This window comes from Nymphaea colorata, chromosome 12 (assembly GCF_008831285.2).
Source record: "Nymphaea colorata isolate Beijing-Zhang1983 chromosome 12, ASM883128v2, whole genome shotgun sequence".
Lineage (NCBI taxonomy): Eukaryota > Viridiplantae > Streptophyta > Magnoliopsida > Nymphaeales > Nymphaeaceae > Nymphaea > Nymphaea colorata.
The window spans coordinates 22,437,372-22,456,404 of NC_045149.1; the positions used below are offsets into that span (position 1 = coordinate 22,437,372).

The window sequence follows — 19,033 nt, forward strand, 5'->3', positions numbered from 1 at the left end:
AGACTCGATTTGACCCGATTCATACATTTAAATCCCACCACTCCACATTTTTTATTTTGTTTTTTGTCTCTCTTTCTCTTTATATATATATATAATCTTCTTTGTCGTAATGCCAGCAGTGGTTTCCTTAGAAACTCTTGGTGTGTGTTAAAGATGGTTCCCTTTAAAAAATTCTTGGCTAGTCACCAAATTCTCCCTTGAAAGCTTTCGATATGTCACTGAGAGTTTTTAAGGCATTAAAAACTGAAATGTTAAAAGTTTTGAGTAAAGGTGGGCTTTGAACTGGGTACCCAACTAACATAAAGTTGATGGTTAAGCTCACCAGATAAGTAACTAAGCCGGTTAGGCTGGGATGCCAGTAAGGTCTTCATGTCTGTCCTAACCAGCACTATTTTCAAAAGATAGAGAGAAGAGGAGCAAATGCAAGTTAAGGAAGGTGGTGACGGGTGGATACAAAAGCTAGACCTCCTAATTTTGCAATAGAAAAATATCGTAAACAAAATTTGATTAAAGTAAATCATGTTTTTATTCAAATTAGTTTTGTAAAAAAAAAAAATCTTCTGCTATCAAAATACTGATGTTGTATAAGCAATAATTTTTTTATTATTAAAAACATGATTAGAGTAAATTTAAATTCTTCTACTATCAAAATATTGATGTTATATAAGTGTTGACTTTTTATTATAAAAAACATGATTAAAGTAAAAAAAATGATAAGAAGGTTATGTTAAAATGTGAGTAAACATGATAAAAAAGAAGACAATAGTGACACACTTTGTGAATGTTGTATAAATCTACCTCAAAAATTAAAGGTTGATGGAAAAATAGTTTTACTTTCTTTTTTTTCCATCCTCACCCCACTCACCTATGGGTTCACTATATAGATAATCGTGAGAGAACTCTCAGTCATAGCAATATAAAATACACAATATATAATATATTATTTACTGTGCATGAAAGGAAAATTCTAGTTCAGATCACGTAAAGAGTATTAAAAGATTATACTTGTAGCCCAAGGGGGTTCGGTATCATGAGGAAGACAGGTTGTTGTTTGGTAGAAAGTCGTGGTTCAACCTTCTCTAGCATCATTCCCTTGCATAAATCCAAGCAATCTTAGACCCTGGATCCAGGAAAGGGTTGCAGCTATAAAAAAAATTATAATTAAAGGTAATGCCATATACAATTAATGAAATTACAAAGCATATCAAATTAGAGAACAAAAAACAATAATCAGAAAACTAGTTATCAAGTACTCAGCTTCATGGCCAATAATGAGTCTCTAACCTTTGGAAAGAGGAATGCCCAACAAAAGTTAATGAGGAAACCAGCTATACCTAAAATTGACTAAAAATTCGTAGTAAAAATGAACAACTGTAAGGAATAAATTACAAAATCTAAAAAAGCAGAAAGTGAAACTTGTGAAACCACACTCATCCTTGTCAGGCTCTACATCACTTTTTCCTTCGACGTTACGTCTGCTGATTCCAGGAATTTAACTTTAGTGCAAGGCCTCATTCCTTTTCTTTTAGCTGTTTTGTTTCTCTGATTCTAGTGGACACTGGCTGTCAATTACAACACGGAGCCGTGCCCGTCCTAAGCTATGGCAGATCCTACACCCTCCTCCATAAATTAACGCCTCCTTCATGGTGTTGCATAGTTCCAGCAGTGCTTCATTGGATGTTCTGTTAATTTGTTTTATGCGATTTTTCCTAACATTCGGTTTGGGCCCCCATTCTTTGCTTATTTTTTTAGACGGAGACTCGTGAAGGCGTTTATGATGTTGAAATTTTAGGTTCTTCATCCATTGATCTTTAAACCTGTATAAACTAACTGTCACTCTAATTACAAACGTATTGCAACAGAGGGCTTCTGTTGTGATAATTGTACACCAATTATACACATTGTACCTCATCACCTACGGCACTTGCACACGTCCCAGAAACATGGATTTAGGAGATAGTTAATTCTTTAAAAGCAGTTGACTCCCTGTTCATTTTGTTTTGGGCCTAGGATGTCCACATTTTGAATGAAAACAGATCCGTGGGTTCAAATAGTCAGCATATACCTATGCTAGGACCTTTCAAGTATCCACTTTGTTCTTAAATTTGAATAGACAGCAAATTAAAAAAAAAAAACCTCCAGATGAAACATTTTTATCAAAATAATCTTCATGTTCACGTGATACTGATTCCTCTTTACGATTACATGACAATTATGTTCTTCACAACATAAATTTAATCATTATATTTTAGAAGTTTCTCAATGTACAAATGCTTTCATACTTTTTTGCCCTTTTTGTCATGAATCACGCACAGAAATTTGAATGTAAGAAGCGACATACCCACCTTGCTGCTGCAATTTGGAACTAAATGATTAATGACGCACCATGTATGTTAGTATTGTTTTGATTTTCTGTAACGCAAAGGCCGTGTAACGAAAAACATAACAGTAACACACACAGCTTTTTCGTAAGGAATGAATCACTAAAGAAGACATTCATTGACACCGTGGTAACACATTGTTTGCGTGCGTTGGTGGAAGAACCCCGCCACGCCCCAGCCCAGCTCTTGCCTCATGACTCGCTCTCTGTCTCTCTCTCATATGGAGCACGCCAGACCCTCTATTTCACCGGAAAAGGGAGTGCTTTTACAGCCCTCCCTTTTTCGATAGCAGCTATCAGCCAGTTGATTTGGAGTCTATTCCCTTGCAGAATACTCGAAAAGCAGTGTCAGATAATGCTACTGGGCAGATACATGATAGAGAATGACAAGTAGACATGCCAGATTTCCCAATTCAGATGACGATCAGAATTTGGAGGGTTTTTCCTCAAATGCAAATCGGCAGCGGAGATCCACGAGGGAGCGGCGTCCCTCAACTAGATATTCCGTACGTGACTATATTTTGTTGATTGACAGTGGTGAGCCTGAATGCTATGAAGAATCTATGCATGATGTGCACAAGGAAAAGTGGATGAAAGCCATGAAAGATGAGATACAGTCACTTTACGACAACCACACCTTCGAGCTTGTGAAGTTGCCCCAAGGTAAGAGGGCATTGAGAAACAAATGGGTTTTTAGAGTGAAGCATGATGAAAGCTCTCTAAACTCAAGATACAAAGCTAGGTTGGTTGTGAAGGGGTTCAATCAGAGGAAGGGAGTTGGCTTTGACGAGATATTCTTACCGGTGGTCAAGATGTCGTCTATCAGATTTGTTCTCAGTTTGGCAGCCAGTCTTGATTTGGTGATCGAGCAGATGGATGTGAAGACAGCTTTTCTTCATGGTGATCTTGATGAGGAAATTTACATGATGCAGCCCGAAGGTTTTCTTGTGAAAGGTAAAAAAAACTATGTTTGCAGATTAAAGAAAACCTTGTATATGCACATAGTCAGTGGTACAAGAAGTTTGAGTCATTTATGGGGGAGTATGGCTACACCAAGACTACCTCAGATCACTGCGTCTTTGTGAAGAAATTTTCAGGTGATGATTTTGTCATTTTGTTGATTTATATTGATGACATGCTTATTGTTGGTAATAATATATCGAGATTTCAAGCTTGAAAAAGGAGTTGCAAGTCTTTTGCTATGAATGACTTAGGATCTGCTAGTCAGATTTTGGGTATGAAGATCACGCAAGATAGAAATCGAAGAAGCTATAGCTATCTCAGGAGAAGTACATTGAGAATGTACTTCAAAGATTTCACATAGACAAGGCAAAGCCCGTTAGCACCCCTCTTGCAGCGCATTTCAAGTTGAGCACCAAGCAGAGTCCAAAGACAAATTTAGAAAAGGAAGATATGGAGAAGATTCCTTATGCCTCAGCCACAGGTAGTCTGATGTATGCTATAGTATGTATTGGACCTGGTATTGCTCATTCAGTTGGAGTTGTTAGTCGGTTTGTCTCAAATCTATGAAAGAAACACTGGAAAGCAGTTAAATGGATTTTGAGATATCTTCGTGGGACTAGCAGTTTTGTACTTTGTTTTGGGGTAGAAAAATCTATTCTTGTTGGCTATACAAATTCAGACATGGCATGAGACATTGATGGGAGATGATCTATATCCGGATATTTATTGACATATGCAGGTGGTGCAGTTTCTTGACAATCCAGACTTCAAAAACGTATAGCATTATCTACTACTGAGCAGAGTTTATTGCAGCTACAGAAGCGAGCAAGGAGTTACTATGGATGAAGATGTTCAAGCAAGAACTTCAGTTCAGTCAAGACGAGTATGTGCTTTACTATGACAGTTAGAGTGTTATTCACCTTTGAAAGAATTCTACTTTTCATGCAAGGTCAAAGCACATAGACATGAGGTATCATTGGATACGTGATGTTCTAGAGTCGAAGCAGCTTGGTCTTGATAAAATCCATACAGATAACATGCAGATATGATGACGAAGTCTTTACCTAAAGAGAAACATGACATGTGTAGAGACTTAGTTGGGATGACTGCCTTTAGGGCAGTATATTAATTTTTGTTCATTTTGTAGGTATGTTCCCTCACTTGAGGCTGGAGGGGGAGTTTGTTGGGTCGGGTCCAGCCTCAAGGAGGACCCGATCCGGCCCGTCACTTAAGTGACAGACAGAGGAAAAAGGGAGGGCACCCGATGGTGCCCCCCATCTCTCTCACGTCTCTCTCTCTCTTAGTTTTTTTCTTTTGGGGAAGAGAAAGAGGAGTTCTCTTGTAACTGCACAACAAGAGGAGAGAAGGAGAAGAGGAAGGCAAGGAAGAGAAGGCTACGAGCACTTGGCTTGAGCAAGATTTGATATCGAGGAGGAAGCCAGACGCATCTCCTCCCAATCCACGATTTCTGCATTCCATCGGTGATATTCTTCTTGCTTATCTCATATTGTTTTAATGAGATATTATTGTTTGAGGGTTGGCTTTGTGTAGCCCCTCGTGAGATAACTTCTATTATTGATTATAGTGGATTGTTTTTGAGTCGTATTTACTCCGTTGTTTTTTACCCTCATTGTTTTGAGGGGTTTTTCGACGTAAAAATTTCTCGTGCTGTTTGTGATTATGATTAGTTTGGTTGGATTGTTTGGCTGTTGATTCGTTGCTCATTGTATAATTTATTTGGGTTATAGTTTGTAGTTGAATTATTTTAGTAGATTTGTGTCCAATCCTTTTTATCCCAACAAGGATGACTTGTCGTCCTCTATTTCGCTGGAAAATAAAGGCTTTTGAGAGCTAGGATGACTTCTTGTCCTCTGTTTCGATGGAAAATGAGGGCTTTTGAGAGCCCCATTTTTTTCCAGTGAAATGAGGGCTCCGAACGCCCTTTGTTTCAGCGGGAACAAGGGCCTTCAAGAGCCCACTTTCTTCTCGGCAAATTGAGGGCTTCTAAAACCCTTTTTCAGAATCGCATGGACTTCGAAGCCCTGTCGGCTGGCCGGAAAGGTCGTCTTTGTAGACCTTTCTAGCGGGCTTGTTCGGTGGAAAGTAAAAGTGCCCTATCACACACACACACAGAGAAAGAGAGAGAGAGAATGTAAATGCACAGCTCTAGCTTTTTTTTTTTTTGGGTTTACTTAGGCATTGATCGTTAAGTAGAGAAGCTGCACAACTCTGGTTACAGGCTTCAGAGTGGTTGTAAATGGTCAGGTTCAGGTTGACCAGCACTTAATGAATTTGGCCGCCTTATATAATAAGGGTTAAGCAGTTCCAACTAGAAGCAAAGTTGAACCATACTTTTTCAAACTGAATCTGGGATGAAGCGGAAGAACCAAACCCAATTTTATCAAGTCCAAATAAGACAGTGATTAAGTGAGCCTGATTACCGAATGATCAAGAAATTAAAGCTCACAAAGACTGACAAGCCTTACCAAGATGGGACCAATGGAAAGCTCAGACAGCCGAATGATAAAAGAAATAACTTGATTCAAAGGTCTGAGTCTTACTCTAGTTCTTTCGATCGACAAAAACTGGCAGTGCAGTTTTCAATTTGGTTTAACATTAATTTTTTTTGGGGAGGTGATAGACTAAGATGGCGTAGAGCAGCTGGAGGAAGGTAAGAACAAGTAGAATGATGGCAGCAGCAACCGTGCAGTACGCCCACGGGCTCCTGAAATAAGTGCGCTTCAGGTCAGCCCCACCATGAAATCCATTTCTGCTGACAGTGCTCATTAATGTTTTTTCGAATCTCCGAGAGCATGTCGATCCCATACGTGTCTCCTAGACCGAGACAATTGAAGAACACAACGACGTCGTCGTGGCTGCCGAGCTGATTGTCGATCATTCCCTGGGAAGTCAAGGCTCGGTGTCGGCAGCAGTGAGCACCAGGTCGCTAAGAAGTCGGAAGTACGATGACACCGGCTGCCCGTGGCGGCCGTCGGCCAAATGACTAAAATACCTTTAGTTTGCACTTTAATTTTTATAAAGACAAAATATAAATGAAAAAAGTAAAAAAATTATAGAAGACATTTCATTTTAATGTCTTTCCTTGGTTTACTGCATACCGTGTGCACGACGCACGCAACTTTCCCTCGGGTGAACGGTAGCTACATGACATTCATATAATTTAGCAGCTATCTAACATTCATATACCAAATTTTGATGACTATTCGGTAGAAATTAAGTTACAAAAACAAAAGTTAACTTATTTTCTTCATGAAGAGTAAAAAATGCTCCTCAAAAGAGTTAAAGAGTTCCATTTAAGTAAATTCATTTGTTTCACTCTTTTTCTCCTGATCTCTCCTCCTTTGAAGAACATTTCATACTCTTGGAAAAACAATTTTGATATTTATAGCATAATCTCTACCCCTCTTATCATATAAAATTTGACTACCCAGATGCTTCCTATTTAGCAATATCAGGATGATGTCTAAGGCTTGAAGTTTAATTCGGTGGGTCATAATTGGTTCTGAATCAAGCAAATTCCGGATTTTGGGTCTTTAGGTTAGAATTATCATTACAAAGATCAGGAGTCAAGACCAACCATTGAATCCAAATCTATTAAAATGGAGCATTCAGTCCTCCCATGTCTTAAAATCTGAATAAATAGTCGGTTTCAAAATTCAAACCCTACCTTTTACCTTCATCAAGTCAACTCAAGAACCAAAATCCATGAGTTCTTACAGCACAGAACTAGTGACCCAAACAAATCATGTGTGCTCTGTACTTAAGGCCATCTCTGTTGAAAAAGAGAGAGAACCCATCTCCAATAAACGTAGGTCTACTTAACCTTTTGACTGAACTCAAACGAAAGCGACGCTCATTTTCTTTGCTCATACTCCACCACATCTTTGGACCCATTTGAGTTTAGTTCATATTACGGTTTTAGATTTCTAGCAAACTTCCATCAGATGGATCTAAACCCTGCCTTAGCCATTTGCCTCAAATCCATCAAGTGCAGTTTAGTTAAGGTTCTATCATTGGCATGAAGGCGAGTTATGAGTTATTACGGGCGTGCCATTGATTTCAAAATGTGGAATACCTTGCAAAATTTCCTAAAATCTTCTCTTTTCGCTCACTTGATTGGAACCCTTCGTATTAAACCCCGATCCGCTTTCGTTAGATCCATGGCAGGTTCCAGTCAAATAGAATAAGCTAGAGAATCAAATCAGACGGATCCACCGTTGAACATGAAAAATACAAACAGAAAATAAATTAGATTTTACTCATGCGCATTAATGATTATCCAACCTTGACTGTGCTATAGATATGCACATTTCATTTTTTCAAGTTGCATTTAGATATTCCAAATTAGATTTCTTTTATTAAACAGTCAGCTTAGACCACCTCCTAAGTTTCAATCGCAGAATATTTACGATGACTAATATATTTTAAATAGATCATTGTAAATGCAAACTGTAAAACTGTTTTTTTGGGTGAGCAGGAGGTTAACAATACACCGTTTCAAAACGATCTAAATATCATCTCACTTCTCTTGCCTTTGAGGCATTAAGCTACATCAAAAGCTGAGTGGAGTATGGTGCACCATTCTTCAATTGAGCAGGAGTTTAACAAGCCACCTCACAAAAAAAAACACAAAGGGTTCCCAACTCCCTACCATCCTGATTTTCCGGCGCCGCTTCCACGGTCCTGAGTTGCATCGAGACTTGTGTTGGATGTGATACACCATTCAACTTGATGTCGCCATCCTAATATGCCAAGTATAAAAGAAATTTATAGATCATTGCTCAAAATTTCACATGCTTCTACAAGAATTATTAAAACTCTGTGAGTTCATAAAATGATTCACAAAACTCATGGTTAAGGAATGAAAAGTATTTTTGTCCCTATAAAAGGATGGAGCCGTCTTATGACATAACCGTTGATGGGGGTGAAAATCCTTCCACCCCTATGAGCATGTGGGCTTAAGGGGTCCCTTGGAAAGAGAGAGAGAAAGGGAGAAGGGCGGAACTTTAAACTACATTAAATACCATTCAAACCAATATCACCATATTCAATAATATTAATATAATAGCATCCCTACGTGCCACGAAGCCCGGCCAATGAAGGAGCCAAGTATGGGCTGGTGTGTGCAATTTTATATTGATAGGCCATCAAACTTATTTATATATAGGTGTTTCTTAAAATTTTAAGTTTAAGGCATAACAATTTCTGAGATGTCTATCAGCACTATTCGGGATGTACCTTGTTTTAAGGTCCACACGAAAAAAAAAAAATGTCTCACTCTGGAGCTGGAAAAGTTCGCACATTCCTTGTCGGACTAGCACTCTCATCTTCAGGTGCATCATTTTAAATAAAGAGGAACTTAACAAAGTAGTAAAAAAAAAAAAAGCATTTCACAATTCTCCAGTTAGACTTTTTTTGTTTATTTCTCTTACCAACTCTCTGCTACTATATCAAGCAGAATGGACTCATTTTAGATCAGCTTCTAGGCTTAATATTGCACCATATTTGTGATTATTAATATATTACATAGATCGTGTTAAATGCGTTAAGGGAACAAAACTAATAAGCAATTGCTTGTGTGGCCCGTCATGAATTTGAATAATTTCGTAAGCTTAGAAAAGCAGGACAAAGCCGAGCTGTGGAGCAAGTGAGTTTGAGACAGCACGAACAGAAACGGAAGAACAGTGACAAGATGTCGCACAAATAGTCCCTTGACTTTTGTTGCATGTTAACTGCTTAATCAACAAATGACGACCTCGATCAATTCATGATAAAAAAACTTACAATCTGCAGACTCATGCTTAACGAATGAAATATATATATTACACACACACACAACAGCACTTTTTGTACTTTTGTCCAGTTCAATGGACATGCATGTCTTACCACTAAATTTGGTGTTTGCATGTTTCCTTTTCATATCTCATCTTCTTTGTTTCTTAAAGTCGTGTTTTTTTTTTTTTGTAAATTGTTTATAATACATAACTTCATGCTTATTCTTTTTAGAGTCGCATACACATGTAACAACAACAAAACAGCCTAGTTTTGGATATATCCTATAAATACTAATAACTTTCCCTATACTATCAAATTTCGTTCTAATTAGTTTTGAAATGAAATTAGTTTTCTCAACATATTGCTCAATGTCCTGTGTTTGACAATCTCTTCATCCACATTTGACTCTTCATTCATGATAATCTCATCATCCACATTTATTTCTTTATTCACATTAAACCGCTACAAAAAGGAGGATTCACCAACGTGTTGGAAAAAGGGACGTCATGAAAGCTACTTTTATCACCGTTCTGCTATAAATGTCGTTGAAGATAAATTTTTATCATCTTTCAGAACAAGATGTCGGTGAAAGTAGTTTTTTACGATGCATGTAGTGGCGGAGCCAGCATGGGGCTGGCGTGGGTGCCTGCCCATGCCAGCCCATCGTTCCCCCTTCCAACACCTTACTCCCACTACCTTCAAAAGCAAGCCAGAAAAGAGAAACTAATTCCTTTGTTTCCCAGGCACCCCACACCAGCTCATCGTTCCCCTCCCAACACCTTACTTCCACTACCTCCAAAAGCAAACTGGGAAAGAGAAACTAATTCCTCTGTTTCCCTCTCAAATTCCCAACGAAATCTGTGTGAAAGGTTGCAACAAAGGGGAAAAGGACTTAGAATTTTCCTTACAGAGAGAGAGGAGAAGGGAAAAAAAGAAAAAGGAGTAAGATGTGTAGTTTTTTCACCAGACCTTGGTAGGAGGAAGAGAACGACACAGAGACTATCGAAGAAATCAACCTTTCTTAGGTTCCTCCCTTTGGTGGTCCCGCTTTCCTTCTCCTATTTCTCCTATTTCTCTTTTTCTTTTCTTGGTTTATTTTCTTGCTTCCAGGTTCCCTTGAGCCTGTTGCATCTTCATGCTACTATGTACTAGTGCCCCATAGTCATTTTTTTTTTTCACATTCTATGTACTAGTGCCCCATAGCCAAAAATTTCTAATTCGCCACTGCTTGTCACATCCAGGCCACCAAATTGTTGTTTACCTATGTCAAAATCCTCAGTGTACAGAAACTTCACCAATTATGTCCATGTAATATTCATGATGCAGAAACTTTTCTGAATAGTACATAATATCCATGTACCTCAAAACCTCAAAAAAAGGAAAAAAAATCTAAAAGAAAAATAAAATACCTGTTGTGTGCATTTCATAATCTTGTAATCCTCCCAACATAAAAGTTCACCTTTTCGACGAATTTTAATATGTTCTTACCATTCATGAACCAAAGTAACAAGAACAAAAATCAAAGCATGATTGATTTTAAAATAATATTAAGAAGCATTGAAAGCAAACCTGCAACAAAATACCCAAAATAAGGGAGAATGGAAACTCATAACCTATGTCGCACGGGTGCAGGTACGGTATTAGTATGGCTTCCGAAATGGTAATTTTGAAAAATTTAGGTATGCAGCACGACAAATTTTATATTTTCAAAAATAATAAAATAAAAAAAACATTAATAGTCTTATAATATATAAAAATTCTCAAAATTAAAGAAAAATCCGAGGAAAATATAGAATCTTTGTGGAAGAGAAATATAAAAGAAGGAAAAAATCAAAATGAGAGAAAAAATTAAGTTTGAAAATAGAATTTTAAATGTTTAAAAATGCAGCTGTAAAAGCCATAACCATGTAACCATGTCGTGTAGGTACGGCAACAAAGATACCTAGGCAAAAATGATGTATCCGTGTCACATAGCTGATAATATAGATGTTTGAAAAATTGGTGCAAAAAAAAGGCCCAGAAACAGCACTTTCATCTTTACTAAAATCAAATATAACCAGAAAAGATGGAGGAAAATAAAATAATCTATGTACGATTTCTAAATTCGTAACTTAGAACCTGATTTTGCTGAGACAATATCCAGAACAGACATATCAAGAACTATAATATTCTAATTGATTAATCAACGACCATGGCCACTTGTTATGCATAAGAGTATAGTACAGAAAATGTTATGGGCCTTAGAAAAATCAAAGGAACTAATCAGATGCGAGAAATGTGATTTCACCAAGTGCTTGGAGGCCATCGTTCCTCCTAATTAGCAAAAACACCTAAAAGAAAATACAAATCATCAAAAGAACTCTATTTTCAAGAGAGACAAATTTATCAAACATCATTCCATTTTGTGTAACGTACAACTATGTTACACAACTTGCTCAATAATGAGGAAAACATAAGGGAAAGAAAGGACCGAAATTTGACGGAATCATCATACTCACACACACAAATATATATATATACAAATATATATATATATATATATATATATATATATATATATATATATATATATATATATATATATATATAGAGAGAGAGAGAGAGAGAGAGAGAGAGAGAGAGAGAGAGAGGTGAGAGAGAGAGAGAAAGAAAGAAACAAAAAGAGAAAGGAAAAGTTATGTTTAACATTTTTTTTTGGTAAGCTCATTTTTAATTTTCAAATATAAGGCATGAGCCTGGGCACGTGGGCTCTGGCCCAAAAATTGGGCCGCCTTGGGCTGGAATTGGGCCAGCCCGATAAGTTGACTGGTGGGCCCGACTCAACTTGATAATTTACATTTAAATATTATTTTACTATTTATTACATATAATTATATATGATGTTATAATTAATTAGATTTATATATTATTTTATGTTAGAAATATATTTTTTAATGTTAACTGATCCAAGCGGAGCTTGGCCCAGGCTTGGGTTCTGGGTTCTCGGGCCAGGCCTGGCCGCATAGCCTGCAGCCAAACCCGAGTCTGACTCGTTATTGCCTTTTAACGGTTGAACATCTTGGCAAACCAAATAACAAAGGAACGGACACTTGAGTTGCCTGGAACCATAAATGTTTTACATGATTTTTAACATGGAAAAAAATCACATTCTATGTAGCGTCATTATTCTGGGTTTGACGAAATGTTTTTACAGGGCTTTTACCGTAAAAAAAATCACATTCTATATAGTGTCACTATTTGGGTTTGAAGAAATCTACTCCACCTTACCTAGAGGGGCATAGCTCAAATGAGAGGTTTGACACATGTGACATGTCTTAAATTTCAGGTGTGGGGCTTCTTTCTTGTGTCGTAAAAGATATGAGTTCATACATACAAGTTGAATCACGTGAAGTTTTCACCATCCAGTGCCATCATATCTTTATACCTTGAGGGCTTAGGCTCTTGTTTAGATGGTGAAATTAATCCTCCTGATTTCTGAAAATTAATCTCACTTTGATGTAAAAAGAAAGGGTATGATTGGATTCAGGGATCGATCCCAATGAAGCCAACTATAAACTATATTTGGGTTAGGCATCTAAAAGATTTCTTTGTACCTTTTTGTATAAAGTAATTTCGAAAAACGATGTGTACTGGTCATCAGTCCGGTCGGCCAAGTGCCACCCAATCTATCAAATTTTGACCTTCTATCGGTCGTCAATCTCAATCAATACGATCCAACCATTTTCAATGCAAACAATGACAATATTAATGGCGGTACCCATGGACAGGGACTTTAAATCTCTCTGAAATTAAACTACGTATAATTTGTGTATTCTGTGACTTGCTCTTCTCCAACGGCGTTTCTCTCTGCTATGGACCAGCGAGTCGGGTGGAGTTGATTAGTTTCACCATCAACCGTGACGTGACGTACACGGCATATAACGTTTAATGGCTAAGTTGATTTGGAGATGGCAACTTGATTTGGAGAACACCACTGATTAAGGTGCCAAAAACATGATAAAAGCTTAATTGTCCCATAATGAAGCAACCAATGCATAGTCATTATTTCTCCAAGGTTCAGGAACTAATTGTCCCATAATGGCTTTTAATTAATGTTTTGTCACCTAGACCACGACCACAAGCATAGGAATAATAAGAAAGCCTTTTCTAAAGTTTTAATTTTGATGGTTATAAACGAATGACAAACGATCTTTTTTGAATGAATGATTATTGTCGGAGGACATGATAGTTTTGCATAATAATTAATAAGCAAGCTGCTGAAATGAAGGGATCACCTCTCTGTACATGTTGTAAAAAAATATAGTCAACAAAGAACAAGTTGAAGCACAAGTAGATGGGCACCCTGAGGCACTAGAAACAAGTCCCGTACCCTATAGAATGAAAGGTTGGGTGTAGGTTTCCTCCTTCAGACCCGGGTAGGTCTCCTCGGTTCAGCCGGAACTAATTGTCCATCATCAATTTGATAAAGGAAATTGATCAAATTCAATCTCGCAGCACTAAAATAGGAAATGATAGGCCAAATGCTTTGGTGTGTAAATCCATCAGTATTTGAAGATGCTGATCGATGCACTTATTGTTTTCTGTTTATGCTTTCTATCCTAACGAGGATGATCATAACTGTATGTCTTACATGGATATAGGCTGTAAAAGAACCGTTGTCTTCTCTGTTTTTTTTCACCGTATGCGGGCTAGATAGCGCAGGCTGCTCGAGTAGCTACTGCTTCTTCTGCTGCAATTTATCCCTTCATTCTCAACATGTCTAATTCATTGCTCTTAAGCGTAACCCATATCCAGCTTATACTGTTAAAATGCTGGTTTACCAGCATCTTGTCTGAGAGTGTTCATGGCCTGGATGTTGGCATGTGCGTACGTGTTTGTTAGGTTGGACACTGTGTCGCATAATGTAAAACAAAACAAACACGACTGGTTGGTTTGGACAATCACGTCTTAACATGCTTTTTTCTAAAATTTCAGTTCCACTATGGTTATACCATAGAGACAAAAAAAAAAAAAAAAATGGAGACACGTGCTTACTGATTTGATTCATTGAAAGACCGACCCATCTTTATTGCAAATATAGAATATGATCGGTAAATAAGGATCATTAGGAAGTGTTTCATTTATCTATCTTGCCGACAGGGTGTTTGCAATGGGTATATGCATTTCCATTTATTTGGATTCACAATGAAATAAGAACTCTTGTTCAACATACCCAAATTCTATCTATCTTCTGATGCATCAACATAAGAAACAGAACTTTGAACATAATGCAAATATATTACATGGATTATATATATATATAACATAGATTTATACTTAATAGACAAAATTGACAAAACTTAGTGAAAATACCCTCCTATCTTCAAAAATATGATAACCATCTTTCAATTGTTGCAAGACTACCCACATTACCATCACCCAAATAAATGCACACTCACGTAAAATATAACATAGGTACAAAACAAACAACAAAAGGTAGTGGCTGAACCAAGCAATCAGATGATTGCAACTACTCAATTTCTTCATGTATTTCTCTGTCAAAAAGGCAAGCAACTGTGATGGAATCCACAACTTGGCTCATGCTTGGTCTTACACCACTTTCTTCTTCAACACACTGCAAACCCACTTTAGTTAGAATTTCCATGCTTGAGTTGTCATACATTCCAAACAACTGTGGATCTGCTATTTCTTCCACCCAGTTCTGATTCGTTCTCACCATTTCTCTAATCCATGGAATTAGTTGTCTGCATCCAACTTCTTCGTCTTCACCTACTTGTTGAGATCCAGAGGAATTTCGTCCAGTCACCAACTCCAGCACCAAAATGCCGTAGCTATATACATCGACCTTGGATGTGATGGGTAGGTTCAAAATCCACTCAGGAGCCATATAGCCTCTTGTTCCTCTTACCCGAGAAAATTCAGAAATGTTATTTCCACCCCTATCGAAAAGCTTGGACAGACCGAAGTCAGCCACTTTTGGGTGAAAATCCTTGTCCAGAAGAATATTTTGTGGTTTTACATCACAGTGAAGAACCCATTCCAAGCACTCCTCATGAAGATAAGCAAGAGCCCTTGCTGTACCAAGCGCAATATTGAACCGATTTTCCCAAGTAAGCATAGCATTGTTGCTAAACAAGTTCTTCTCCAAGGACCCATTTTCCAAGTATTCATAAACTAACAGTCTTTTTTGTTTTTCGGCACAAAATCCATACATAGTCACTAAATTCATATGATTGATTTTTCCAATGGTGCTTACCTCACTCCAAAATTGTGCTTCTGATCCATGGCTTAGACCCTCTAGGCTCTTTACAGCCACAACTCTCTCATCATCTAAGACTCCCTTATAAACCACCCCTGATCCTCCCCTTCCGATTTCATCACTGAAATTGTTTGACGCTTTCTTCAACTCTTCGAAAGTGAACCTTCTAAAGCCCATTGATACAGCCACATAACCTTGATTGAGATTGCGGAGGTCAACTTTTTTCTTGTGAATATAAGCCCACCCAAATACCACACATGTGATTTCTACTAACCCAAAAGCTATAACAAAACCAATTGGATACTTTAAATAGTCTCCCCGTGGTTTGCCAACTGCATATGCTCTATCTAATTTGTTAAGAGAACTTACTTTTGAACAATCTAACTTGGAATGGCCAAGAGTGCCACTAAAGTTCATTTGTTTGGGATATTTGACGTACATGACGCCAACAAAGTGAGGACCACATTGTCCATTAAGGAGAATGCTTTTTGGAAAGCATTTTCCTGCTCCATCCAGCTTATATCCAAAACCACGGCAGTTGCAGTCACTTTTGCATATGTTCATGCAAGCTTCAATTGATGCCTGTGCTTGGTAATTTGAATCATAGCCATAGAAATCTGTATGTGGAAGCTGAATAAACTTCACTTCTGTCTTGTTGCAAACAATATCGAATTCTGGTTTGCATCCTTGACTCCAGTCAGTAGGATCTTTCATTTGAAAACCAGGAGGACAAGTGCATGTGGGGAATGGTTTGTAAAAACAAATACCATTTTCCCCACAAAGGCCATGAACTCTACATCTTACCAATTTTGGCATCCATGAAACTTGCCAGTCTTTTGTTGTGTAATTGAGACTATAGAGCCTCAGAATTCCATCAAAATCCATCGTTAATCTTCTCTTGACTCTTAAGCGAAAATCTAATGCAGAAAATTGCAACCCATCACTTGAAATAAATTGACCCATGTCGTCCAAAATTGCGTACCTTGAACTATTATACCTATGAATGATTTCCAGGCAAAACGGTGTTACATATTGACATAATGAACTATAAAAGCTTAAATTAAGACCAACCATCTTAACAATACTTAATATTTTAGACAGCAAAATCATATTACAGGTGTGAGTTTGTGTGAAAGAGTGGGAGGTTAAAATACTCCATGATGTAACATTACTGATAATTCATCAAGTATGGTGAGGAGCAGGGACATTGACAATGTTGCTAAGAAAAGAACAAGTTGCAGAATGATAAGAAATGATATTGTTTCCTGGTTTCCTGTTTTGTCCTTACGAAGAGGCTTGTTGTGTCTAATAATTAACTTTAATCTGAACCGTGAATGTGTTGATCATACGGATTTATAACTGGATATGACTCTGTATGGCTCAACATTGCCTACTTAGTGGGCAATTTTTGGGCCAGCCGACGCTCATGTGTAACATTAACATAAACACACAAAAATTCATGCGTTAAATCAAATCAAAGTTGAAACTTTTAGTTCATTGGATTTTTGAAATGAAGACTTAAAGGTGTACAAGTAGTAAAAACTAACAAATCTAAAATTTCTGTTAAAAGACTAAAATGTAAAATTGATAACAATTTCTAAGGTTTAGTTAGTCAATGTAAGAAAAAATTATTTTAGATGCCCATAAAAACTAATTAATTTGTACATAATTCAGATAATATAAGTGATTGACCTTGAATTTGCCTTTAATTCCTTTTGAGAGAGAGAGAAAGACATGGAGAGAGAAATGCAGCCACAAAATCGTTTTTTGGAGGATATATAACACACCAGTTGAAAAGAAAATCGGTTTTGGGGGGAACTTTAGACACAAAATAATGTCTGTTCCCCTTTCTCCCATGCTTGGCAAGTGAACATGATTGTAAGTGAAAGAGAGGGAGGGAGAGAGCACATCTGGCGCCTAACCAATGCATGAAATTTCGAGAGCAAATATAGTTAATAACGAAAACAACCTTAATTCACATTGAAAAATAAAACTTTTCCTAATAAAAGAAAATAAAAATAAAAAAAAGTCAAACAACCATAGAGGACATTTCTTTTTTAAAATTACCAAATTGCCCCATATGCTCTTTAGGGCATACATGGGGAGAGAGATAGAGAGAAAGGCTCTTGCTTTGCTGGAGCTACTATTGAGTTTGTCATATTGATGGAAAAAAAAAAAGAGAAGAAATGACGGTCTGCAGAAACACACAAAAGAAACACACAAAAGGACGGTAGAGCGTGGCAAGATCATCAAGCCATGAACTGCACGAGATTAGTCTAAGTAGGTGTGACTTTGTTGATGACATTATAATACCAAATCGACCTAAAACTCTTGGGAGTTTTATTTGATGGGATCTGGTGTTTAATGTAGGATAAAAGTAAAGTTTTTACGTTTATTCAAACGCTCCCTTAGAGTTTTAATGTTTTGGTATACTAACCACAACTTTGGCTTAATTGATAAATTGTTTCTATTAACTATGGCGTAAAATTTACCCTGTATTTGTTAACAATATGAAGCAAATAAGCTCCATATGCAAATTAAAATCGACTGAGATGTGACTCCAAATTAAGTACTTACTTGGTCCTTCCGTTCTGGAAGACATCATTGTCAGGGTTGGGCCAGTAGACACTGGACGTGTAAGGGCCATCATAAATGAAACTCAGCACGTTGTCGTCATTAAAGTGCGCAACATGGTACCCACTGTTGTAAATGCCCTCTGCTCTTCTTGACACTAACCGGAGGGACCTGGTTAATGGCTGACCCGGCAGCAACGTATCCGTCGGGTGCTCGAAGCTCTGCCACACCACCCTCCTCCCGCCGTCCAGCAGCACCAGGTTCCCCGTTTCCCACAACTCCGCAACCACTCCGGCACCGGAGCTGGTGTTGGTGGCCGTCGTCCACACGACACTGCCGTCTGCATCCAGCAGAGCGAGATCGCCTCCCTTCCGGAAGGATAGCCGAGAGGCCCTGCGGTTAACAGGCCAGTCCCTGTTAGCCATCCACACGACAGTGGTCTTTTGGCTGAGCGTCTCGGCATACCAGATGGCAAAGGAGAAAGCATTCTCGCCCACTTGGTAGAACCCCGCCTTGAACGTCCCTTTCTCTGAAATCAGGAGGCCCATGGAAGGACTCTCCACATAGTAGGAGCTGCCTCGGTACAGAGCATTGGGCAGCGGAGACGATGCTTTGAGGATGAAGGGAAGAGATGTTACTATGACTAAGAAGAGAGGGAGTTCCACCGACTTGGAGCTCCTCATGCTGAGAACGTCGGATCTCTCTAGGGATCAAGGGAGAGAAGGACGGAGCTAGAAAATATGGCAGGTTAGGGACGTTGGTGCTGGTGCAGCAAAGCATGACTGTGATCTTGATACCTTTATAACTTTTGTGGGGTGGACTGTCTGCCGGGTCAACTACTCTTGGCGTGAATTGGACGCCTTAATTATGGACTTAATGATCCCATGGTGGGCCGGGCTCGGGATGATAAGTAAGGTTTTCAGGTCAGTTTTATCGAGCCTTGGAGATATTGGACCCTGCAGAAGAGAAAAAGCGAAAGCAAAAGGAAAAGGTTGTGACTGGTGGAGTAGGCCCGTGTTCTTGTCCTTCAAACTTGTATTGAGCAGCCAAACCGCCGGCCC

At 38.1% G+C, this 19,033-nt stretch overlaps 1 protein-coding gene across 1 annotated transcript; it reads right to left on the bottom strand.

The window, feature by feature from the left end:
* Window positions 1-14,496: 14,496 nt before the first annotated feature.
* On the bottom strand, window positions 14,497-18,720 carry LOC116266092 (putative receptor protein kinase ZmPK1). The gene is made up of 2 exons (XM_031647185.2): window positions 17,976-18,720; window positions 14,497-16,395 (listed from the first exon to the last, which is right to left on the bottom strand). Exons 1-2 carry the CDS (start codon window positions 18,653-18,655, stop codon window positions 14,649-14,651), a joined length of 2,427 nt encoding a protein of 808 aa, XP_031503045.1. The 5' UTR covers window positions 18,656-18,720; the 3' UTR covers window positions 14,497-14,648.
* Between the last annotated feature and the right edge of the window lie 313 nt (window positions 18,721-19,033).